This window comes from Paramisgurnus dabryanus, chromosome 6 (assembly GCF_030506205.2).
Source record: "Paramisgurnus dabryanus chromosome 6, PD_genome_1.1, whole genome shotgun sequence".
Taxonomy (NCBI): Eukaryota; Metazoa; Chordata; class Actinopteri; order Cypriniformes; family Cobitidae; genus Paramisgurnus; species Paramisgurnus dabryanus.
Window position 1 is genome coordinate 39,489,340 of NC_133342.1, and position 25,946 is coordinate 39,515,285.

Genomic DNA, 25,946 nt, shown 5'->3' on the forward strand with positions numbered 1-25,946 from the left:
GGACACAACGTTACCATTGGACCAATGTTTGCTGGGTTATGCCTTTCTATGTAATGTTTATTTTACTTTTATTTTACCAACACGGATGTATACACTGTTCTATGCATACTGTACACATTATATTAAGGACAACTTTTGCTCATTATTAACTTCACATTAAAAGAATTAATTATAGGAAATTAATATTCCCAGGCAGGTCCGGTTCTAAATATTGTATTTGGAGGCCCTTGGGAAAATTTATGTACAAGGCCCCTCACACCACTCCAATTTTCTGAATAATGTGAGAAAGTGTCATCAAGTGTTTTTCCTACCCTGTAAGAAATCATTTAAGCACTACAGTGATCTAACATGTTTTCCCCTTTACATTTCTTTTTTGTTAAGTTAACCAATGGATTCAATTTATGTTAAAATTGAAATTATGCAAAGTCACATGTGTTAAAGGAGCATTTCACCCGTAGAAACATTAATCTTTGTTTAAAGTGTGTCAGTAGTGTGTAGTCGAAATGTAAAATACATTTAGAATTTGGTGCCTATTTGAGCGAGAAAAGGGGTGTTTGTAGTCTCACCCCCTCAACAAAGATATTGGACTTCCTTCTTTCAATGATGCAAAATGATGATTTTTACAACATTGAAAGAAGGAAGTGCAACACTGAAATCTGTATTTCTCCTGTCTCAGCGGCAACTGAGGAAATAATGCATGACCATTCAAAAACATGACTGGGGTTCTAACTAAACAAAGCTTAATGCAAATGGGTCAAGTGTCCCTTTAAGCATTTTAAGGCAGGTTAAAGTTCTTGTTGTTGTGGATGCAGTCATTTATTTAAAAAAAAAACATTTTTGGGATAACAAAACAAAAACCCTAACCCTAAAAAAATACAAATGAACACCTAGACATTATTTCAGTAAATACGCATCTGTTACAAGTTATCTTTTATTGTTTTTTATTGCATTGCATAACCTTATTTAAATACCTTATACAGTGTATGCTTAAATATCCATACAAATCAGCTACTACTGGAAGTTGAACAAACAAACTACTAAGCAGAATAATTAAATTGTTGGATAATTTTTCAATATATATATTCATCATGTTTTCATGATTTCAAAACTAAAATAAATTGTAGATGACTTACAAGATATACAGACAGTTTACTTTAGGTACTTTTATGACTTGACTATTTTGATAATCAGCTCCCCAAGCGATGCTATCGTGCACATGCATTCAAAGTGTCTGAACAGAGTCAGCAGCAGCAAGTTTGATATGTACTGAAATGACGTTGATTCACAGAACAAAGCCAAGTTTATTTTTACAATGAATTACAATCATTTCAAAATACCTGCATCATGTCCTGCACTGTCACTTTTAAAGTCAGTCAGCTGCAGAGTTTTGAATGCTGTTCATCATATAGGCTAGGCTTTTTTGACTTTATGCTGCGCTGCAAGAACCGACAGACAAAGAACATCAAGGCGAAAGTGATTCGATAAATCATAAAGAGGAGTCTGCTTATCATTCTCATTACGGCGCCACATAAAGTCAAACTCACCTTATAACTTTGTGTATTGCTGTCAGTAGTGATTGGTGGACTAGCGCACATTATGGAGGCCCCCCTCCAAGCTTGAGGCACTAGGCATTTGCCTACTCTGCCAATAGGTAGCATCAAATCTGTTCTCAGGTTAGGCAAAGTTAGTTCAATATGATATAATGTATAAGCATCTACAGTTTATAAATAATTATAACAGTTCAGTCATCTGTGATCTGTTCTTGTTATACTCCAGAATATCAGCAAATAAACTTCTATTTTGTAATAACTAAAAGTTGTATTAATAAACATTGTCAATTAAATTTCTATTACAAATAAGAAAGATATTATTGTATCTACTTCACACAAAATAAATTGCATTCATAAAGAGCCCAAAGCGAGACTCCTGCGAATAATGAAAATTACCCCATGATTTACTCAAGCTCAAGCCATCCGAGATACATGTCCATCATCTTTTAGATAAACACAAATTGAGTTATTTAAGAAAATTTCCTGGCTCTTCCAAGCTTTATTATGGTAAAAAAACAGGGTTCACGATGTTCAAGCCCAATAAAGCACATACATCCTTCACAAAAGTAATCAACGTCTCCAGGTGGATTAATAAAGGCCTTTTGAGGGTAATCCATACGATTGTAAAAGAAAAATATCCATATTTAAAAATGTATAAACCATAATAATTAGCTTCTTGTTTTCTAAGGTTACAAAGCTTGAAAGAGCCAGGACATTTTTTTAATAACTCAAATTGTTTTCATCTGAAAGATGATACATAATTTATTTAGTATTCTCAGAGTACAGTATGTTTTAAAGTTACAGAAATACATTGATGATTAGTTCCTAATATATTTACATACATCATCTAAATTTGTTTGTCTGCCAGTCAGATGAAACACCTTTCCAACTTCATCCTTTTTCCAGCTTATACTCTTCAAGCCGTTCAGCCCCATGATCTTCAGCTTTTCACTTATCTTGTAGGTCAGAAAAAAATAAACAAAACTTTTAAAAAATCATGGCATAAACAATATATATTATAAATTTATGATTTGGCAGACGCTTTTATTCAAAGCATTATAAGCTATACATTTTTATCAGTACTTGAGTTCCAACCCATGACCTTTTGTGCTGCAAACGCAATGCTCTACCACTGAGCTATTCAGTATATATCACACATGTCACACATAGGGCCCTATTTTAACGATCTGAAACGCAAGTGCGAAGCGCAAAGCGGAAGTGACTTTGTGGACAGATCTTGGGAGCTGTTGCTACTTTCCCGGCAGGAGAAATAACTCTTGCGGAAGGCGCAAATCAATAAGGGGTTGGTCTGAAGTAGGTTCATTATTCATAGGTGTGGTTTGGGCGTAACGTCAAATAAACCAATCAGAATGTCATCCAACATTCCCTTTAAAGGAGACATATCATGCTAAATCCACTTTCTTGGCTCTTAAATGCATTTTGTTGTATATTTGTAGTGTTTATAAGTACATAAAAGTTGAAATTAGTCTCTTCAGGTGCTTTGTTGATATCTTTATATTCTGTTTTGGTCATATTTTCCAACCGGTTCTGATTTTTCTATTATCTATTACGTTTTTTGAACAATTACGTCACAGTATTTGCAGCGGAACTGCTAAATAAGGACATCGACTTCCAGCCCAACACTACGAGCAATCCGCCATTTTATATTTCTCGCTGCGATATTGTAGTCCAAGCTCAAGGATGCAGAAGTTACGAGAGCGTAAGAAATGTACTCACATCTGTGGGTAAAGTCATTTTTGTGTGCCCGAGGCACTTTAAGGATAACTACTTCACCAATCTCCGCCAGTATAAAGAAGGATTTGCCGATAGACTTCGTCTGATTGAGGGGTCAATTACTTCTTTGGAGACGACGAGCAGAGCACTTCGGTAAGCAGTTTATAACTTAAAGTAAAAAAGTAAAGTACACGGTGGTCATGGTTTAGCAGTGCTGTTTCTCACTCCGAAGGCTGCAGCCTGCGGAGATCGCTTTTGGGCATCAAGCCTGGTTTAAGTTAACTGAGCATCACATTTGCAAGTCATGAGCATATTACAACAACTTACGATTAACTAAGAATAATAGTAAACTTTATAATTGTTAATATTCTGAAATAAGACCGTCTTGATGACGTATGCAGCCTAGATATGCGACCTCCGGAGGCTGCAGCCTCACACCATTGCGATACCTCCATATGAAGACGTTGTTCTGCAGGTTCGTCGTCTTCATTTTCCTCTCAGTCTGTTTCCGACTCTGGCGCGAACATATAAGGCTGGATGGACAAGTCTTCCATTGTTGACATTTTGTGAATAACGAGTAAATAAAAAGTTTCTGTGCAGCTAGATAATCGTATCTCTGCTATAAAACTACAAAAATGGCCGAACGGGGTGGAGTTTAACCGAGTGTCACCTCTGCAACCTGGAGAGGGGGCAGGGTATGACGTGCATTTAAAAAGACAGTACCAAAACGAGTTGCTCTCAGATGCACATCAGAAAAGGGGTAGAAAGGGGGCCTGTGGGGCTATAATAATGAGGAATTCAGACCCAAGCATTGCAGTTTCGCTTTACATAGACCACAAATAGAAGATTTATATGTAAAAAGGACAGATTTTAAAGCATGATATGTCTGCTTTAAACGCAAGTGCGCAAGTTTCATGGCGGTTGCTATTATTATGATGGATTTACCAGACGCACGCCAGGAGCGGTTCACAGCCTAGGAGACCGACGTTCTTGTAAGAGCAGTCAAAGACAGAAGTTGTTTTGTATGGGGATGGGAGAAATCCGCCCAAATCAGCGTCGGTTAAACAGGCGTGGGAGGAAATAGCCACAATTGTCTCATCAGTCCCAGGACGTTGCGCCGCAAGCGCTACAATGCTTGCCAGCATAAATCGGCCAGGCCGTGTAACGGGAGGTGGATCTGCCTGTACACAGACGCCAGCAGAGGACATCGCTGCGTCCACCCTCACCGCTGAAAGCCAAGAAACGCAAGCAGTCCAACCCCAAAGTACACTTACAAATCAAGTTCACATACATTAAGGTTTCTTATGAAAACCATGAGCAATACATTTGTTAAATTGTGAGTGTAGCGCACCGGAGAGTGGAGACAATCATACTCGAGTACGTTTTGGTCCGGTTAAGTATAATGTGAGTGTGCCCTTAGATACAGATATGTACCTTTATAATACCAATATCTACCTTTGAGGTACTAATATGCACCCTTTAGGTACAAAGGTTTACTTTACAGCAAAAAAATGTCTCTTCTATGGCACGGAGAAGCAGCTTTATTTTAATAGTGTACAGATTTTATATGCATGTAACTAGTGTTGTTTTTGGCAGCCTGTTTTAATTTTGGTTTTAGTCTAGTCTTTTTTGTCAAGCTGTCATTTTAGTTTTTATAAGTTTTTGTCACGATCTTGGTGTGAACGACCATTTTGTCTGTTCTCTTCATCGTATTTGTGTTTGTTTTGTGTTTTTGACAGTTCCTCACGTGCGCGTCTGTCACCAGGGCGATCTCATCACTGCTGATTTTCTACACTTGCGTCCCTCACCTGTTACTAATTTTCTCCCTATTTCATTTAGTATTTAATCTCTCTGTGTTCCTTGCTCCTCGCAAGTTCATCCCTGTTTGTGTGTCTTAGTTCATGTCCAGTTGTGTTCGCTGTTTATGGATTATTTAGTATTTTTTGACTTTTTGTCTGTTATTGTTTTTTTTGCCTGTTCTGTCTGCTGTCTCTGCTTTGCCATCTCTCATAGGATTACTGAACCTCCGCTCCCCTGCGCTCCGGTTTCCTGATCATCCTTTATCTGCCCTGCCGCTGTCCAGCAGCTCCGTGTCCTGGTTGTGACCGTTGTCCAGCAGCACTGAGAGGAATCGTAACCGCTGCCACGCTGTTTCTGTCGGCCTTCATTGCCGATTGCTGTCCTGAGTTCTGGTTATGCCCGCTGCCCAGCAGCACTGAGACGGGTCGTGACCGCTGTCCAGCTATCTGTCTGCCTTAATTGCTGAATGGTCTCCTCATCTCTCCCTGACTCTGTTCGGTGGTTTTCTACGTCCAGCACGGCGGTTGTGATCTCCAGTATTTTCTATTGACTTTTTTGCTCCCTGGCTCAGCCCAGTGGTTTTCTCACTCGATTATTAAAGCATTTATTAAAATTTGTTTCATCTACATCCGGATCCTCGCCTCAGTGTATTTTTATATACAATTCCTGACAGACGAACTCGCCACTGATGGATCCAGCGGATGTAGACAACGTATGCACTGCTCTGGCACAACAAAGGACCCAGTTGGGACAGCAGGACGCTCAGCCCTCTACCACCTCACGGAAGGTGGAACGCCCGCATGCGGTTGGAGGCTTCTGATCCTCGCCGCTCGTCTGATCCTAAGCCCCATGTCAGCAACCCACCCACCTATGAGCGAACCGATGCAGCTAGGAAGGATGAGACTGACTTCTTAGGAGAGAGAGCGGAGGTTGCACAACGGACTCTGCCTGTATTGTGGCAAACCTGGACATCAGGCACGGAACTGTTCGGTAAAAGACAATGCCCAACGGTAAGTCCAGGAGTCCTGGTGGGCACTGCTGTTCAAGAAATCTCCTCTGTTTCCAGCACCCAACTACCCATCCTACTGACGTTTGAGGGTAGGGAACATCCCTCTAGTGCTCTTCTCGATTCTGGAGCAGAGGGGAATTTTTTGGACTTTGATTTAGCCCGGGAGTGGGGAATTCCTGCCGTTCCTCTCGAGATACCTTTAACCATCTGAACTCTGAAGGGAAAGCAGACAGCGCAGGTTACCCATTGCACTCCACCCGTAAGTCTTCACATATCTGGCAATCAACTTAAAATACTCTTACGTGTTTGACATCATTTGAAACTGTGAAGGGTCCTCTTTGATTAGTGTACATTCACAATAACAATAGATCTTTGTGTTTTTGTCAAATAAAGAAAAAAACCAGGGTGCGCATTCGGACATTTCTGTCTCTGCCAGCTGTCTCTCAAATCACGTTCAAAAATCAGTTGAAACTCCGCGAATACTCGTCACACAAACATGATACACACATCCAAAGAAAGCCTGACATTTTAATTATAATCAAAAACAAATGTTGACTGTTTATATAATCTGCATTGAAGTAAAGAGAGTACTGTTTTTCCTGGCTGACTTCATTATCTTTAATGCGGTCATGCCCACAGGCGGCACACGCTGTTGACATGGTAATGAAGAGACTAACAGTTCCAACAGTAATAAATAAAGCGAAAAGTTTTATCAGATTTAAAGACTTTACCGCATGTTTGGATTATAAACTTTATACACACACGTGAGGAATATCTTTATTTATGTCTGGACATTGAGGAAGAGAAGCGTTTATCTTTAACGTTACCTAAGAAGAAGAACAATGGAAGACGCAATGGAGGAGGATTTATTCCTGAGGAAATCATTTGATGTAAATCATTTGTCTTCATTTATATTTGCTATCATGTAATATGCTTATGGCTTGTACAGTTCAGCCTACACAAGCAACCTCAGCAGACTGCACGCTTCGGATTGAAAAACTTTCGCATCGTTTACAAAGGAGGATGCGTGATTTCACATAATGGCGAATTTCATTGTTACATGCTTTAAAGTGTTAGACACAGTTATTCACTTTCGTATCCTTCATGGCAACTTTGAGTAATGCTGCACTGCAGGATCTTTTGAGTGTGTGCTGTTATATGAATCAATGTTTACATGCTTATTTACAAACGACTACGCGTGACCTCCCGTAATGGCAGATATCTGTTACATGTTGTACAGTGTTAGACACAGTTATTCACTTTCGTATCCTTCATGGCAACTTTGAGTAATGCTGCACTGCGGGATCTGCTGTAATGTGATAAGTTTACATGCAACGCATTCCATACATTGCGCTTTACACGCGACACAGCTACATGGAGACGCGAGCTCGCGCACATGGATATATGCGATGTGTTTTTAAAGTTTATACTCGCTTACAGAAACGCGTTTAAAACAGAAGCTAGACGATAAGGGGATTGAAATCTGAAAACCAGGGCCTGAAGTTAACTTTTTTGACCACCAGCCACTGTGGCAGGTGGATTTAGAAATCCACCTGCCACAGAGACTTTTTACCAGCCAGTTTTTTTTTTTGCCCGAATAGTGAATTATAACACTGTCTTTATGGTATGAATTAAATATAATTTTTTTCAGAGCTACAAAAGTGAATTTCTCTTTGTCTTACGTTGTTTGATTAACATTAATGACACAGACTTAAGTAGTTTAATTGAGGTTACTGTCTCTTTAAGACGAACACAGACTGGTTTTTGACTCTCTATACATACACTTAAGACATAAAGAAATGTTTTATTAGAAAATGAATACTGTTGAGATCATTTTGTTTGTATGTGCCCTGTCAAGAGCAGAAAGATTTTATGTACGCATGCTTTTAGGAACGCATATCTCCGATGTGCCCTATTGAGTCCCCTTAAACCGGCGCACGTACACAAAGACAGAGGGGGCACAAACTGCGCACATTAACGCCGCACATACGTTGTTTTTCATTACTATATTCGCAAAATGTATGTTAATGTACTACAGTATAAGGCATAGTAGCGCAACTCTCTCTAAAGTTTACACATCAAGAGCTCTGATCCGTCACAGCAGCACTATACATCTGTGCAACTGTGATTGTACAGTAGCATATGTCAGCATTGCATTCTCATCCCATCTCACCAACAGTTTAATACTTACTCGCACATCCAAACGTAGTCAGAGAAGTGCCTCATCTTCTTTCCAATCGCATGAACGTTGCGAAACAGCAGTCGCATTCTCTCAATGAATTTGCATCGGTGATATGCGCAGGTTGATAAGAAATGAGCGGGTGCCGGTTACGAGTCATCCAAAAATATTTTAATGATATTCAGGCCGCGGTCAGTCAGTCGAGTTTAAAAACTATTTCGAACAATTGCGGGCGGGGCGGGTTAGTTGAAAATGTCGGTCGGGAGTGGGTTGTTTATACAATGACCCGCGCCATCACTGATTCGCATTGGCTACCCGCCAATGTGGCTGGTAGATTGACAGTGTTACCCGCCAATTGCAAAATCCACCCGCATTTGGCGCGTGGTCGGGTGTTAATTTCATGCCCTGCTGAAAACAGTCATCTGAAAACAGCTTATTATATAACTAATCACTGCAGATGTTTATCTGAGATGTTCTGAATTTAGTTTATGTGCATGATAGTTTATCAGTGATATTTACCCATCAGTTATGTATGTAAGGGTATTTCTGTGGACAATTTATGCTACCAGCTGTTTATAACTCTCTTACAGGTCTGCATTCCTCTCATCAGTACAAAACTATGAAGTGGAAAAACATATTCACACTTTTTGGACATAAAGTTATATGGTAACATGAGCCACATGAAGTTTACAGCTCTGTTGTCAATCAGTTTCTTATACAAGTTAAGTTTTTGAATAGAGTTTGTTTCCAAATAAACTGAAAATGTCCTACTGACCTTCATTTCTGTTTTGATTATATTGTTAACTCTTTCCCCGCCATTGACGAGATATCTCGTCAATCAAGAGACAACGCTTCCCCGCCAATGACGAGTTTTTCCGTCTTTCCGCAATACCAACTTTTTAAACCCGGAACTTCTGCATGTCCATGTCTGTTTTAAAGATCGCTCTGAAGGGGAACTCTATGAAAAGTCCGTCACAAAAATGGAATTATCTCTGCTTTTTTCTCAAAATGTGGTGTTTTTGCACAAACCTACCCATATTCAAAAGCTGATTACAAAAGAACTACTGAAGGTAGGATGAAACGTTTTTTTTTTTTTGTTTAAAAGCAGAGGGTCTGTTCTTTCATTTGGTAAATTGTATGTTTATATATTTGAAGAAGAACATTTTCTGGAAGACATTAAACTTTTGTGAAAATCATGAAAAACGTTGGTGCTGGCTGGCAACTTTTTTTAAAAACGCTGACAGTGAAAGAGTTGACTTCTTAATAAACCTCAAACAAACATGTATACATTTATTTGTCCTCACATTCTTTACTGTAGTTCCCTCCTGCCTCATTATGCAGCTCATTATGCAGCTCATTATGCCAGCCTTTGTTTGCTAGCTGTCAATCAATCCTTCTCGCATACGGCCACTCTAAACAAAAAGTGTCTTACAATTTCTAAATCAATATATTGTTTTATGTGAATGAGTTGGCAGGATGATTTTCACATCATTTTAAAGAAAAAACTCTAGACTATTAAATTCTGTTTAGAGAAGTCTTGTTAAAACATGTTTAGTATGGGTTTTGTGGACTTATATCAGTGACTTAAAAAATGTTCTCTCAAAAATACAAACATGTACATACATGTAGCTCATAAAATATTTTAGCCCAGTTTGTGCTGAACGCAGTGTTATGAGACACTTGCCATTAATATGTTTAAAGCAACTGAAAAAAGACCAAATGTAAGAGCATGTCAGAACCTCTGACAGTGTCCCAAAATGGTCGGACCCCAGAGGGTTAATGTCTACTGCCTTTGAACTTTTGCAGGGAGCACATTTCTTCACCAAATTAGACCTGCAAAATGCTTATCATTTGATGCTCATCAGAGAGGGCGATGAGTGGAAGACGGCGATTAATACACCTTCCAGACATTTTGAATATTCAGTTTTACCGTTCGGGCTAACGAACTCTCCATCCGTCTTCCAGGCTCTGGTTAAAGACAGCACGTGTTAAAGAGAGACATGGTTAATAAGTTTGTCTTTGTGTACCTGGATGACATTCTCATCTTTTCCCCCTCTATGCAGGCACACACTCAGCAAGTTATCAGAGTTTTATGACATTTGCTTGAGAATCAGTTAAGGCGGAGAAGTGCGAGTTTCATAGGAAGTCGGTTTCGTTCCTGGGTTTTGTCATTGCCGTAGGGGAGATTCGTCCTGATCCTGCTAAGATCAAAGCGGCCGCCGAGTGGCCAATCCCCGACTATCGTAAGGAGGTGCAACGATTTCTGGGTTTTGCTAATTTCTATCGCCGATTCATCAGAAATTTCGGTCAGATTGGTAAACCTCTTACAGCACTCACTTCCACTAAGGAGAGTTTTTGCTGGAACAGAGAGGCTCAGGCTCAGGAAGCCTTTGATATGTTAAAGTCCCGGTTTATCTCTGCTCCTGTGCTTTCTATTCTAGATCCTACGGCTCAGTTTATTATTAAGGTTGATGCATCAGATGTCAGGGTAGGCGCCGTTCTGTCCCAGCGGTCCTTCAAGGATGGGAAGGTGAATCCTTGTGCCTTTTTCTCCCACCGGTTAAACCCAGCCGAATGCAATTACGACGTAGGTAATCGGGAGTTGCTGGCCGTCAGACTGGCTTTGGGCAAATGGCGTCACTGGCTGGAGGGTGCCTCAGAACCTTTCCTGGTCTGGATGGATCATAAAAAACCTCGAGTACATCCGTTCAGCCAGGAGACTGACCTCGCGACAGGCTCGTTGGGCACTCCTCTTTGACCGTTTTAACTTTTCCCTCTCGTACCGGCCGGGTTCTAAAAACTCAAAGCCCGACGCCCTCTCTCGCTTGTTCAATAGCCCTAGCATTAAAAGGACTGAAACCATCCTCCCCGAGGGGCAGGTGGTGTTTGCCCTCCGCTGGGGAATCGAGCAGCGGTTGAGGGAGGCCGTCCGAGAGGGGAAAGTGCCAGCTGAGTGCCTGACGGGTCGGTTGTGGGTTCCCGACGCGCTCTGTTCCGAGGGCATCCATTGGGGTCATGAGTCCAAGTTTGTTTGTCATCCTGGAGTTCGAAGATCGTTGGCTACCGTCCGCCAACGGTTTTGGTGGCCCTCTATGGCGTCAAATGTCAAACAGTTTGTATTAGCCTGTCAGTTTTGCGCTTGCAATAAGACTTGTCATCAAGCCCCCGTTGGTCTGCTAAAACCCCTTTCTGTTCCCTCCCTCCCCTGGTCACATCTAGCCATAGATTTTGTTAACAGCTTACCTAATTCTAAAGGCAACACCGTTATTTTGATGGTGGTGGACCGTTTTTCCAAGGCGGTTCATTTTATTCCCCTTTCCAAGCTGCCCTCTGCCAAAGAAACGGCCCAGATATTATTTGAACATGTCTTCCGCTTACATGGTCTGCCTACTGATGTGGTATCTGACAGGGGTCCCCAATTTATTACCTGTTTTTGGCAAGAGTTCTGTAGACAGATTGGCGCCACAGGCCAGCTTATCTTCACGTTATCACCCTCAGACCAACGGGCAGTGTGAACGGGCTAATCAGGATCTCGGCCGAGCGCTATACATTTTAACAGGCTTGTTGAACTGACATAAAAGTGATGCACGGGATTTATTTTGGACTTTTCTTTTACATTTGGAGCCAGAATGCTGTGTCTTCTACAGCTTTTCTCGTGTAGTGGAAGCGTTAAGTGCAGCATTTATTGGAAATATGTTTATCTTCAATAGCGCCTGCAATGAAGAGTTGTGTCCGTAAAAGGGGAAGGATTTTGGGTGCACGAGCAAGGCATGTGGGCCAACTCCACTTCACCTCTGTAACAGCCCCCGTTTCTCCGCTTTCCGCACGTCTCCTACTAAAAAAGAACTAAACACTTGCGGTTGCCGCGTACCGTGTAAAACGCCCATTACTGTGCAAACGGAGGCGTATGATATCAAAGCATTGCGACAGCAGACTGCTCCACATGCTTTCTACTCGCTCTCGCTGTACTTTTATGTTTTAATTAATCTGCGGCAATACACGTGATAATCTGCAGTCAGGTGACGGGGAGCAGAGATGCTGGGATGGCTAAAAAGACGAAATAACGTTGTAACGTTTTGTCTCTGCTCGTTTTGGTCAACGAAAATGAAGAGATATTTTAGCTTAGTTTTTATTTTGTAAACCACTTTTAGTCTCATTTTTATTTGTCAACAATATTGCATTATACATTTTATTATAGTCATCGTCACATGATCAGCATATTCGTTGCGTCACGTCTAGTTTTCGTTACGTGAAAAAGGTTCATTGACGACTATATTTAGTCATACTTTTCATTGACGAAAGCAACACTACATGTAACTGTTGAGTTTTATGAATGAGAGCTAATGGATAGAGTAGCTTTAAATGACGACAAAATTCAACAAATTGGCTGCGTCCGAAACCGCCTACTTCCATACTATATAGTTGGCAAAAAGCAGTAGGCGAAGCAAGTAGTATGTCTGAATTCATAGTATTCGAGTAGGCGAAAAGTACCCGGATGACCAACTACTTCTGGCAAGATCTATGGAGACTTTGGCTTAATCAAAAACCGCATCCTATAAAACTGAAACTGCCATACTATATAGTAGGCAAAAAGCAGTAGGCAAACAAATAGTATGTCCGAAACCTCAGTATAACTAATAGGGTATTACCAGGATTTTGGATTATTTCTTGCGAGATTCAGAGGCACGTGTACTTAAGTATCATCCAAAACCGCCTACTTACTGAAAATGTAGTAGGGGAAACAGTACGTGAACAGAGAAGTATGTCCGAATCCTCAGTATCCATGAAATTAGTAGCCGAGAAATCCCCGGATGCCCTACTGAGTTCACCCAGATTTGGAAGCAAGCGTCGGTGGGACACTTCTATCCCAGCTTTCCGGAGACCAGCCAATTGGGTGATTTCAATATGTTACACAGGGCTGTTCCAGTACCCTGACTTCACGCACAGACCCAGGATATACCACAAAGTGCTCAGCTGATTCATGAAAATAAAGCTGCAGAATTGTCACAACTGTGTTGAGATGGCAGTAAATATGTGATAGTTTGTTAGAAAAATACATTTGAATAAAGTTTTGTTTCATATGGTATTCACTTCTATAGGCTACGTTTTCATTTATTGTGATGGTTTTATTCATTCATTTTTTATTCATGTTTCCTGTAAGTAAATAAGTAAATAAAAGAGCATTATTGCTTCACTAAAGTTTATATAATCAGTTGTCATCTGACAATCCATATTAAATTACAATCTGCTTGTTTTACAAATTTTTGTACACTAAAAAATAATGTGTAATATAATATCTGTAACACTTACAGAGACCGTAGTAGAGTTGTCAAGTTACTGATGTAATCAGGTGCACCTGTCCCTCATACACACGCATACGTTTTCATGCCTGTATTTGGTTTGTTGAGTTCATGCACCACTGCAAGAACCAACAGGTGAATGACATCAAAGCACCGCGAGAGTAATTCCTGAAATCATATAGAGAAGTCTGATTTCGAGTCGCTTCGCGGTATTGTGATGTCGTCCTCTGGTCGGTTCTTGTGGTTCTGCATGAACTCGAACAAGTCTACTACAATTTAGGTCACATGATAACGTCAACATGGCGGATGCTGTCCATACTAACGCAAACGTACGTACTGTCTTAGCACTCGTTAAGTAGGTACTCAGTGAAATTCAGTACCTACTCAGTAAGTATGCGATTTCGGATTCAGCCTTGCTTTCCTGTGATCCCTGGAGAGGAGTTACCCAACGAAGAAGATGGAGAGGTGTTGTTTTTTCACAAATGTCCGAAAGCGGTAACGCATCTTTATTCAAATGCAAATCCACATATTAAACAGCTGTCCCTTGTGGTTAAATTCCCCTTGTTTAATGTCATTCCAGTTAATAACCAACATTTTTGTTATGGTGACGTATGTCATGTGATGTATCAACATGGCGGATTTAGTACACCCGAAATTATTTTTTTATTATTTTATTTATTTAGTCGGGACAGTGCACATTAATGAACAGTCTAAAATTACTGTAAAGACTGTAAATGTGCCAGGTTATAGCATAAATGCTAATTTTCACCTGTAGTACCGAGGCAGGAAAACAAAAACATACAAGAATCACATTAACACACATTCAGACAGATTATATTACTTCAAAAAGACTAGTTAAAATGATGACAGAGCTGGGAACTTTTAAGAAATTGTTTAAGATGGTTTTAAAATGTACAATAGGTTGGACATTCTCTAATGTTTGTTGGAATACTGTTCCAAAATTGACCTCCTCTGATAGACAGTACAGTTTGTCCAAAGGTAGTTTTTCTATGCGGGATCTCTATGTATCCTCTGAGTAAAGCTCTGGTACAATAACCTCTGTCAGACCTTGGTTTAATGTATGTAGAAAGTGATGGTGGATGAAAAACTTTATAAATTAAACAACAGTTTTTAAAATTAAATTTAAATTTTCAAAATTGAGCATATTGTATTTGCTCAAAGAATATTACACTAATGAAATGACAAAGGTTTTTGATCAAATATTTTTTTAAATATTTGGGTTTTAAATTTGTATTTCCAGTGAGTGACCAGGTTGTAATGCAGTAATCTATATGTGAAAATATCATTGAATGTAAAAACATTTTAGCAGAAGTAATAGTCATTGGCTGTTTCTCAATATGCGTTCTTCAGCGATCTTGCATCCTTGTGTCCTCGCTCTACGTCATCATTAACAGTTGAAGTTCAATTCCAATTCTCATGAACACAAGTACAGAGGACACATGAAAATACCCGGATGAGTTCTTGATATCGAGGATGCATCGAATGCAGACTTGCGCGCTGAAATCTGGGGAGGTCACGTGACCAGCAGGAAGATCGCACACATCTCAATTCTCATAAGTGCGTTCTGTGTTCTCGCGACCTTCTGAGTTCGTTCTTCCAAGGTCGCCTGGCAAGACCAATCTCCACGAGAACGCAGGTCTGTTCTTTGCGTTCTTAGAATTGAGAAACAGCCATTGATGGCCTAATTTGTTTAAAGTTTTGTCAATTTAATTTGATTCCATTAGGGGTGTCCATGGTTAACCGATTAACCGATTAACCGTTAAGAATTGTTTAACCGAGTGAAACATTTTGCTCGGTTAAAGTCGCCATGAAACGGAAGTAGTGATTGCCTTATTTTCCCCGTGGTGACGTATATCCGAATGAAACGGCTTTTGAGCTGAAATAAGGCAGGGCTGGATTTGAATTTGTCCATCTAGATCTGATTGGATCGTTTGAAGTTGGGTCGTGTTGCTAATTGCTAATCGCTGCGATCTTCTCCCGGACCCCGCCCACCTGCCATACTTTTGACCGGAAGTGAAGAGAGATCGTTTTGAGGAGGGGAAGAGATTTGCATTTTTGATTAAAGATTATGAGCACACACGAATTTTTAAAAAATAAAGAAGCTCACAGATAAGTCATTTGTTAATAATACCACAATATTAAAAATATATATATAGTTTTTCATTTAAATTTCATTGCGACTTTAAGTGACATCAGGTGACAGAATTTTCCCACCTGTTAATGCATGCAGACGTGCGCATTTTACTTTCACTTTTGAATTACGCAACTGTTTAAATGCAGCGCTTGCGTAAGCTGCGTTAAAAAGCGTATGAATTTGCGTGCAATGCGAGTGCAACAGCTGGTTTAATTAAGTCCTTGAGTCAATGTGGGCAGGTAATTCTCGCAGAACTCACCAGTTCCATGCAGTGCAACCGGCTACTCCTCCATAAAGCGCTGCTTGAATGATGGGTTTATTATTTTTCTTGATAAAAAAATACAACAAAACGATCTTGCTTATATTAAACATCATGTACATTATAACAAAAACGAGTAAGCACGCGGCTTCTGCTATCGTCTGGTCATTCAGCTCGCCTCGCAAACTCTGACAGAAATAAATGAAATCTGACACCTGCGGCTACTCTGTGACGTGACGCGCGTTCAGCTCCGCTTCAGGCATCAGACACATTCAGTTGTAAGTGTTTGCTCTCTCTAACAAAACTAGATGATTTAATTACAAGAAAATATCAAAACGACGGTGAAAGAAGGTGTCGGGGTAGGCAAGTGATCTAACCGGTGAGAGGCTGAAGCACCGTTAATCACCGTTTCACAGACTATCGCGACAAACCCAGCCAACCCCGGGCATCATAGAGAGGCGGCCGCGGAGCCTGCGAGTACCTTTACCCAGCCTACCATCCCCGCGAACGCAAACGTCAGTGACATACTTAAACTGCTCTGTCCTTACCACTGCGTTTTATTTCTATAAATTAATTTCATTTTAAATGTGGTTCAACCAGTTATTAAAGGTGTTAAAAATTAACTACCCCTTTCTCGTGTGTCTGTATCTCTGGGTTGCGGCACGCATAATATGGTTAACCGAGTATTAACCGCTAAGGGTGTCGGTTAACGGTTAATTAAAAACTTGAAAACGTGCAGCCCTAGATTCTGTTCGCTGTAAGTTTAATGTGTTTTTAAATGAGAGTGTTTGGTCCAGTGTGACACCGAGGTACTTAAACTCCTCTACAATGTCAAGTTCCATTCTCACCAGGAACACATTGGACCGCTCCAGTTTTATGGGATTTTTAGTGAAAATCATAACTACAGTTTTCTTTTTGTTCAATAATAGGCAAGATTTAGACATATTATCCACATTCGTACTTTGTGTTGAAACTATACTAAAATGTTTAAACAGTCTTCATCTGATCATGCAATTGCAGACGCAGCCATTAACATGAATAAATCTCATAAGACAGTCTATATAAGACCGAGACAAACCTCATTCAGAATGGCAGTCTGTACCGAAGGATCATTCATGTTGTGATTTCCATCATTGGACAAGCTCAGTCTCACAGTCTGTCTTCTAACTAACTTGTCCTCTACAGAAAAACAAAGCAATTTTTTTTTAAAAAAATTAAGAGTTATATCAATTAAACTGCAATTGGTTTGTTTAGATTTGAGCCTTCATAACTAAAAAAATAGAGCTAAGTAATACAATAAAACACAATAAAAACATGATAACATAATAATAAACATGTTTTGACAAAAAATTTAAAACTGAGATATCTTGTTTTGGAACAAAACTCTTCAAATACAGTTACACAAATCACAATTGTTTGTGATTCATAAAGTAATTTTATATTTACGCATTTGGCAGACGCTTTTATAAAAAGTGTTGCATTTAAGTTATACGTTTTGTAACTGTTATGTGTGTTTGCTGCATGTGATTCAAACAAAAAATTTATGTGGCTATAAGTAAATGATTTGTTAAACTCACCTCCATAGCAGATGAAAGGGTACTGTTGGTCACAGCTGTATCGAACCCATTTACCAGAATCAGTTGTTGACATGGCAGCACAGTCACCAGAACTTATGAATGGATGTCCTGGTGCCCAGTTTTTAAAGGTGAAGTTCCACTGATCAGACCACTGCCAAGATTCCTTGTACAGACCGATCCAGAACCATACCCACTCATTTCCAACAGCTGCATTTACTTGGTTCTGCTCTTCAGAGTTGTGGATGGTGGCCAGATCAGTGTGATATTGTCTGCAGTAACTCTGAGCATCTGTCCAGTTTTTCGCCTCATATATTCTGACATATCCAGTAGCTTCAATTGAAAGATGCAAAATAAAAATCAGATTTCAACTTTCTCAGTTAAACCGAATGTTAACACACTTAATAAACTGACTACTTACTACTGTAACACAGAAACCAACATGTGTCTACACATGGTAAATCGTTCCAAGTATTATTTTTAAAGACAACACAATCTTCTCCACCACTAGGTTGTCCTGGGGCCCATGGACTGTATTGTGAAATGGTATCTTCTCCATTTGACCAAACCCAATTACTCTGTGTTCCCTTCTGCAGTCCAATCCACACTGATCCACTGTACCCATCATTCACTGTATTCATCATCTTGTTCACATCATCCATCGAGTCTACAGTAGCCAGATCAGTGTATCTCTCTCTACAGTAACTCTGAGCGTCTGTCCATGTCATACTTATGTTTATGTACTGATACTCTCGCCAAAGACCAGAAGCGCTGCACAGAAGTCCTGTTAAAATAAACATGTTTAAATATATGCATGTGCACACATATACTTGTGAAAACAGATTTAAATGATGACACCAACCTGACAGCAGAAGCAGCAGAAACATAACTTCTGTCACAGCTCCTCGCTGATGTTTCACCATCACTGCACGCAAGGGTTGTTGTGAATGGATACAGTTTGCTTCCAATTTACATACGTTTTGTAACAACAATAGACAACACACAAATAATTCTAGTTTCTTGTGTCGTTTTTGAGAACCCCCATTAAACATTCATAGTGCTGGAGGAAAATGTAAGTGAAGCCTTGGATTTAACAGCTTGTTGAGCCTCATTTGGCAGCAAATACTTCAAGCAAGCGCTTTCAGTAGTTCTGAATCAGACCTGCGCATCGTTCAGAAGCAATTTTTGCTCATTCCCCTTTACAAAACCGCTTTAACTCAGACACATTAGGATGTCTGGTGTGAACCGCTCTCTTGAGGTCATTTTCACAGGTTAAGGTCTGGGCTTTGACTAGGCCACTCCAAATGGCGCATTTTGTTTTTCTTAAGTCAGTCTGTAGTGGATTTACTACAATGCTTAAGGTCATTGTCCTGTTGCATCAACTAACTTCTACTGAGCTTCAACTGGTGGACAGTTACCCTGACATTATCCTGTAGGATTTTTTTTAACTTAATAATTCATTTTACCCTCGATGATGGCAAGTGGTCCAGGCCATGAGGCAGCAAAGCAAGCCCAAATCATGATGTTCCCTCCACCATACTTCACTGTTGGGATGATGTTTTGATGTTGGTAAGCTGTGCCCATTTTGCGCCATAACATTTTCCCCAAAAAATTCAACTTTTGTTTCATCAATCCATAAAATATTTTCCCAGTAGCACTGGGGTTTGCCAAGGTGCTCTTTTGCAAACTTCAGGCTCACAGCAATGTTTTTTGGGAGAGCAGCGGCTTCCTCCGTGGTGTACTGTCATAGACTTGCGTATGGTAGACTCAGGAACAGAGCTGTGTGCCCGTTCCAATGATGTCTTCAAGCCTTTAGCTGTTACTCGTGGGTTCTTCTTTACTTCATTGAGTATTCTGCATGTTGTCTTAGGAGTCATCTTGACTGTGCACCCACTTCTAGGAAGGGTAGCTACAGTATTTAACTGTCTCCATTTATAGGCAATTTGTCTAAGTGTAGACTGATGGAGGTCTAAACATTCTGAGATTGTTTTGTATCCCTTTTCAGCCTTATGGAGTGCAACAACTCTTGATCAGATATCTTTATAAGAGCATGGTTCAGAAGAGCTGATGCTTCTTAAGGACAGGAATCTTAAAATGTGTGAGTGTCTTAATATCAATCAAAGTTGCACTAAACCACACATATAAACTCATTTTATTAATTGGACTCCAGTTTGCCAGCTTCTGACAAAAAAAGCTTTCAATAAAGTAAGTAGTCCATGGGCTCACTTACATTTTCCTCCAGCACTGTGAATGTTTAAAGGGTGTTTCCAAAAAAGACACAAGAAACTGGAATTGTTTATGTCTTGTGAGCTTATGCACATCTACTGTAGATGAGGATCAGATAACATTTTATGGCAAATCACTGTAGAAAACCAGTTCATTCCTAGGGGTTCACATACTTTTTCTTGCCACTGTAAGTATTGAAAGTTGTATTTTCCATTTGTATAATTTTTTTATTTTATGGTTTTCTTAATATACAGGGACTGGATCAGCATTACATTTATGCCGACGTGTCATACTGTTCAATTTATTTTTACAAACCATATTCACCTTGTAACTACTGTAACACCTTTGCCCTGTAAATGCAAGTTTTTAAAACATTTTGTTTTAGTGTGGTACATGTGAGTTTAAAGTTTTTGCAATCTTTGTGAGACTATAAAAATACTTTTTAATTTTTAACATCACAAACAGAGCAAAAAATGACTTTCTTATGTAGTATTTTGTCTTGTTTTCAAATATCTAAAAAGTCTTAAATCAAGATGCATTTTCTTGTTGACCAAAATGATCTAAAATTAAGTTTAGACAAAAAAATATTTATTTAAGTGAGTTTGTGCTTAAAACAAGCAATAAATATCTGCCAATGGTCTTAAAACTAGACTTATTTCCTTTTGCTCATCAAGAAAATGCATCTTAAATTAAGAATTTTTAGATATTTGAAAACAAGACAAAATACTACATAAGAAAGTCATTTTTTTTTTCCAGTGAATCAAATATGAAAATTTTTTCAGACATAAACTGAAAAATTACTTTCTTACTTAATATTTTTGCCTTGTTTTCAGTACAAATATCAAAAGAAAATCTTACATGAAGAGGCATTTTCTTAACTAGTTAAATGACCTAAGAAAATAAGTCTAGTTTTCAGACAAAAAACATAAAATTTAAACAGCCACAATATCTGCCAATGGGGTGAGAAAAAAATCTTGAAATAAGCTTACTTTTTTCTTAAACTCTTGATTCAAGAAAAAAATGTCTCACCCCATTGGCAGATTATTATTATAAGTAGGGGTGTGACAAGACACTTAATCCAGGAGACGAGACGAAACACGAGATTGTGTTCACGAGAACGAGACGATATTTTTACACTTTTTAAGAAACCCTCAATGATAAAATAAATGAATAAGAAACTGAAATCACATTATTTGTAAATGTTTTAAATAATCAAGGACTGGCCCTAACAATTATTTTGCTAACTGATAATGAAGTAATTTGTTATTTTGGGGTAATAAAAATAGACCCAAGTGAGCAGTAGCATTTAAAATTACATAATAACGAAGCTGCAATAATAATTGGTTTAAATAAAGTATTAAAACCAAGTTACATTAAACAACATTTTGTGGCCTATAAATTAAAAGCATTATGTATGTATTATAACAAATGCCTGCAGGGGGCGATAGAGGACTCGTCTCGCGGACGCTGTCTTCACTTTCACTTTAGATGGAGAGAAACGCTTATTTTTAGTCAAACAATGTTTAAATCCATATTAATATTTAATATATGTCCATTTCTTTACATTAGAAATGATACAGTCACTGTCATTTTTTGAGCAAGAACATGCAGACATTAAATCATGTAAACTCTGAGTGAGGGTTTAATCTGCTGAGACTTCACATCTGACACTGATCAACAGACAAACACAACGCGTCTCAGACTTTACACAAGCTCCCAAACGAACATTATTGGAAACCTAAACAAAAAAGCAAACGCAGTAAAAGACAAATATAATGCATGCACTGTAGAAAGCTGCATCCTCCGGAGGTCGCATATGCAGGCTGAATACGTCATCAAGGTTTATTTCAGATCATTAACTGAGCATTACATTCGCAAGTCGTGAGCATATTACAACAATTTGCGATTAACTAAATAATTAGTAAACTTTATAATTGTTAATAATCTCTAATAAGACAGTAATGAAGTAAATACAGTTTAAAAATGCGACCTCCGAAGGATGCAGTCTTTTATTTGAGAAACGGCCAGCACCTCCACAAGAAATCTCGCGAGACACATGTAGTCTCGAGATCTCGCACGAGATAAAGAACACCCCTAATTATTATGTTGGCTTGAGAAAGCCAACATACTGTTGTTGCACTTAAACTTATTATTATTCTTTTTCTGAGACTAAAATTTCTAACTCTTAACTCGTCCTAGAGCTTTCAAGCTACAGCCATCAAACTTTGGACAGACCTTCGGTCTGATCTGACTCGAGTTGCTATATCTTTTCTAACTGATGGGACCTTCCGAATTCCTAAACGGGGCGCTGAAACACCCCAAAATTTCCATTGACTTAACATTGAGACAAACTTTGACGGGTCATAGCTGCGAGTGAGAAACTTGTAGAAACTTTTGGCTTACCACATTTAAGGAGGCTGACAGGCTGTGTAAGAACATACCTCACAATGGGGTGTAAGCTGTACTGCTGGGGTGTAAGAGGCCCCCAAAATTTCCCATTGACTTATAATGGGGCAGGAAACATGCCCATAAAAGGGAATAAAAGCGTCCCAGATGGAATATCTTCACTTTAGTGTGTCTTAGGCCCCGTACACACTGTAAACTTTCGGGAGTGACAACCGCATTTAAATGCGGGAGTGAATCCCCTAAATGAACGTTCCATGTGTGTACGGAACAAGACTCACTCCCGAAACGGCAACAATGTAACCATAGCAACGTACTGTAGTTATCAAAAACAATGGAAGCCCGCCGTATAGCGAGTTTTGTTTTAGCTGCAGATTACAGAAACAACAGACAGAAAAGTCGTGATAACATCCGCCAAATAATATTAAACCGTTATCGACAGAGGCGTCGTTATTTTTTTCTGCTATTTAAGTTATTTTTACTAAACAACCTGCTCTCACTCGACCGTACTGTTTGGGTTGCTCCTAGACCCATAGGCTGGTGGGAGCAGCTAAGGTGGAGGGAGACAGACTGGATTCAAAACTTAAGAATGAGTCAAAACACATACCTCCAGCTCTGTCATTTGCTTGCTCCTCACCTAATGAAGAAAGACACTCATCTAAGAAAGGCTGTCAGTGTCCAGAAGAGAGTGGCTGTTGCGTTGTGGCGGTTAGGTACACAGGTAGAATACCGAACCATAGCTCATCTTTTTGGTTTAGGAAGATCAACGGTGCATACAATCACACGGGAGTTCTGCAAAGCTGTCTGCCAACATTTACAACCCATTTTTGTGTCCTTCCCAAATGCCAATGAATCCGAGCAAATAATAGATTATTTTCTCCATCAGTGGGGATTTCCACAAGTAGTTGGCTGTCTGGATGGTACACACATACAAATAGATCGCCCTGATGGCCCCAATGCAACGGCCTACTATAACCGAAAAGGGTTTTACTCCATCGTCATGCAGGCAGTAGTTGACCACAAAGGAATTTTCAGGGACGTGTGCATAGGCTGGCCAGGTAGTGTGCATGATGCCCGAGTGTTTGCAAACTCCGGATTGTACAGAAAGGCACAGAGGGGCACTCTGTTTCCACCCATCCCTTCAAAACGCATCGAAGGCGTCGACATCCCGTTATTAATATTAGCTGATCCAGCATATCCCCTACTCAGTTGGATACAGAAGCCATATTCAGACAATGGTCACTTAACAGATGCTCAGAGGCACTTTAATTTTAAATTAAGCCAAAGCAGGATGGCAGTAGAGATGGCTTTTGGAAGACTTAAAAGAAGGTGGAGAAGCCTTGCACACAGATGCGAGCACACCATCAAGGCAATCTGTCGCGTGGTGTTAACTTGTGCTGTTTTGCACAATTTCTGTGAACGAGCGGGCGAAACCGTACCTTTGGAAGACAACATCACAGAAACGCATCAACAGGACGTCGACGAAGTTGACCCAGAGGCTAGAGAGGAAGCACAGGCTATCCGACTTGCACTGACACAACATCTCGCGGTAAAATTAACAAACTATCCCGATCAGAATTTGTTTCCAGACCCTCATATGTCCCGCCCACTTTTTCAATTGGTTGAGTCTAAAGTTAAAACATGGTGACCAATAATATGTATTACGTTTTAAAACCACATTAACCCTAGAAATATTTTAAACTTAAATGCATAATAATAGCCAAATAACCATGCTACTTTGTAACTGTGCCAATACAACCCTGTTATATTCCAGCTGCAATAAGCAAAAAAATTCAACACTGCTTCATAACATCTTTATTTGATTTCCATGTGATGACAATATTAATGTTTAGGCATTAGGCACTTACAGTACATTTTGTATTATGTTTATGTATTGACTTAACATAACAATTCAATATAAACAATTATTCATAAATTATCCAGAAGAAAAATAGAAAAAGAAATAAATTACCCAGAAGAGAAATAGAAAGCCATTTTCCTAGAGTAATTTCCTGAACAGGTTAGAGATCTACTACTATAAAAGTTTTACTCTTCTTCTAACTGGCAATAAAATGAGTCTGGTGTGTTGATATGTGGAGCTGAAGTAGTGGCTTCATAACTAGAGTAAGCTGGTTGATGTTGGTTGGTTGGCATATATTGAAGGCGTGATGTGTGTGAGTGGATGTGCGGTGGTTGTGCATTCAAATACATGTTTTGTGATGTGTGATGGTAGCTATGTTGTGTTTGTGCCTGCAGGGAGTTCGTTAGGGCCCTCATAAGAGACATCCTGCACTCCCTTTCCTGTCGTTCCTCTTCATCTCTAAGTTGTTCCCTCCTCATCAATTCTTCAAACTCTTTTGAGGAAGCACTCATGAACCTTTGGCCCCATTCATCCATCAAGGACCGCATTTGGTCCAATTTACTTTTCTTGGTTCGACCTAAGCAAAATCACAATCATATTTAGAGATTTACTTTAACTTATATTTGTTTAACTGTTTTAAGTTTAAATGTGTAAAGATGATACACTGTGATTTGACAAATTTCAATGGAAACCTGTTACAAATACCTGTTAATTTAATTTTTAAGTGTTTTAAATTCAAAGAGCAAAGCCTGAGAGCTGTTATATAACATATCAATTGTTTATGTGAATATTTAAAGACTATGTAAAAACAAAAATGGATTTACCAGCATGTCTAGCAGTTGGGTTACAGCTTCCTTGATCCACAGTCTCTCCTACAATGTAAAATAAAATGTAAATTAAAGAAATACATTTGACCAGTTACTACCTCATAGAGCAGTGGTTCTCAACTCCAGTCCTCGGGACCCACTGCTCTGCATATTGTGCATGTCTCCCTTATTTAACAAACCTGATTCAGATCATCAGCTCGTTAGGATAGATTCCATGAACTGAACTGAGTGTGTCAGATATGAGAGACATCCAAAATGTGCAGAGCAGTGGGTCCCGAGGACTGGAGTTGAGAACCACTGTCATAGAGCAGTGTTCTTTACATGCAACCCTGGAGAGCTGGTGTCCTGCAGAGTTTAGCTCCAACCTTAATCAAACACACCTGAGCAAGCTAATCAATCCGTGTGTCTCAATCAGCTCCCTTGGGCTGCGTCCGAAAACTCTATATTGCTGCCTTCTGAGGCAGCTTTCCAAGGCAGCAAGGCATCAAGGCATGTCCGAATTCAATGTTTGGTTTACTTCCTGTCTCCTGAGATACCTATGCGTGGACGTACTTTAAGAATGTGATTGGTCGAGTCCGGTCAAGTTTGAAAAAATAAAATGGCGGCCAAGGACGCGACTGGACCACCAATTTAGTGTAAATAAAGGTAGATTTTCACTTTTTACACCTTTTGATTGCATTTCTAGCGAGAAATTAGTATTGTAGTTTTCAAATATGTGATTAGTTATCACAAAGGCGCTCTCTGTTTAAATTTCAAACACGCTGCCTTTGAAGTGTGTCCGAAAGTCTTTCTCTGAGCTACCTTAATGCCTTCGAAGTCATTTCCTCATGAGGCAGCGAGGCAACGAGTCACTGCCTTGAGTTTTCGGACGCAGCATTGTTCAGTAGTCAGGGCACTGATCAGGGAGTCGGCCATTTTAAGGGCTGTCTCAATAGCAAATTCCGTATATTAAATATAAACACAAATCGCTACACAGTAAGGGACCACAATCTACTCAATATTTAAAATAATAATATTTATTTTAAATTGTAAAATAAATGTATACATCTAAAATTATAATTATATTCCT

The 25,946-nt window shown here is 39.4% G+C and overlaps 1 protein-coding gene across 1 annotated transcript; it reads right to left on the reverse strand.

Moving 5' to 3' along the window:
• Positions 1–2,334: 2,334 nt before the first annotated feature.
• Positions 2,335–18,474, reverse strand: LOC135767136 (macrophage mannose receptor 1-like). The gene is made up of 4 exons (XM_065276768.1): positions 17,982–18,474; positions 17,564–17,893; positions 17,065–17,165; positions 2,335–2,506 (listed from the first exon to the last, which is right to left on the reverse strand). Exons 1-4 carry the CDS (start codon positions 18,445–18,447, stop codon positions 2,369–2,371), a joined length of 1,035 nt encoding a protein of 344 aa, XP_065132840.1. The 5' UTR covers positions 18,448–18,474; the 3' UTR covers positions 2,335–2,368.
• Positions 18,475–25,946: the final 7,472 nt, after the last annotated feature.

Bases quoted from the DNA above. Each gene is read 5' to 3' on its own strand.
- LOC135767136 (XM_065276768.1), bottom strand. From the start codon at position 18,447: ATGTTTCTGCTGCTTCTGCTGTCAGGTTGGTGTCATCATTTAAATCTG. The intron at 17,894-17,981 runs GTAAGTAGTCAG...TTTCAATTGAAG, and splicing joins TTGGTTTCTGTGTTACAGTA to CTACTGGATATGTCAGAATA. The intron at 2,507-17,064 runs GTTTGTCTCGGT...CTGACCTACAAG, and splicing joins AGACTGCCATTCTGAATGAG to ATAAGTGAAAAGCTGAAGAT.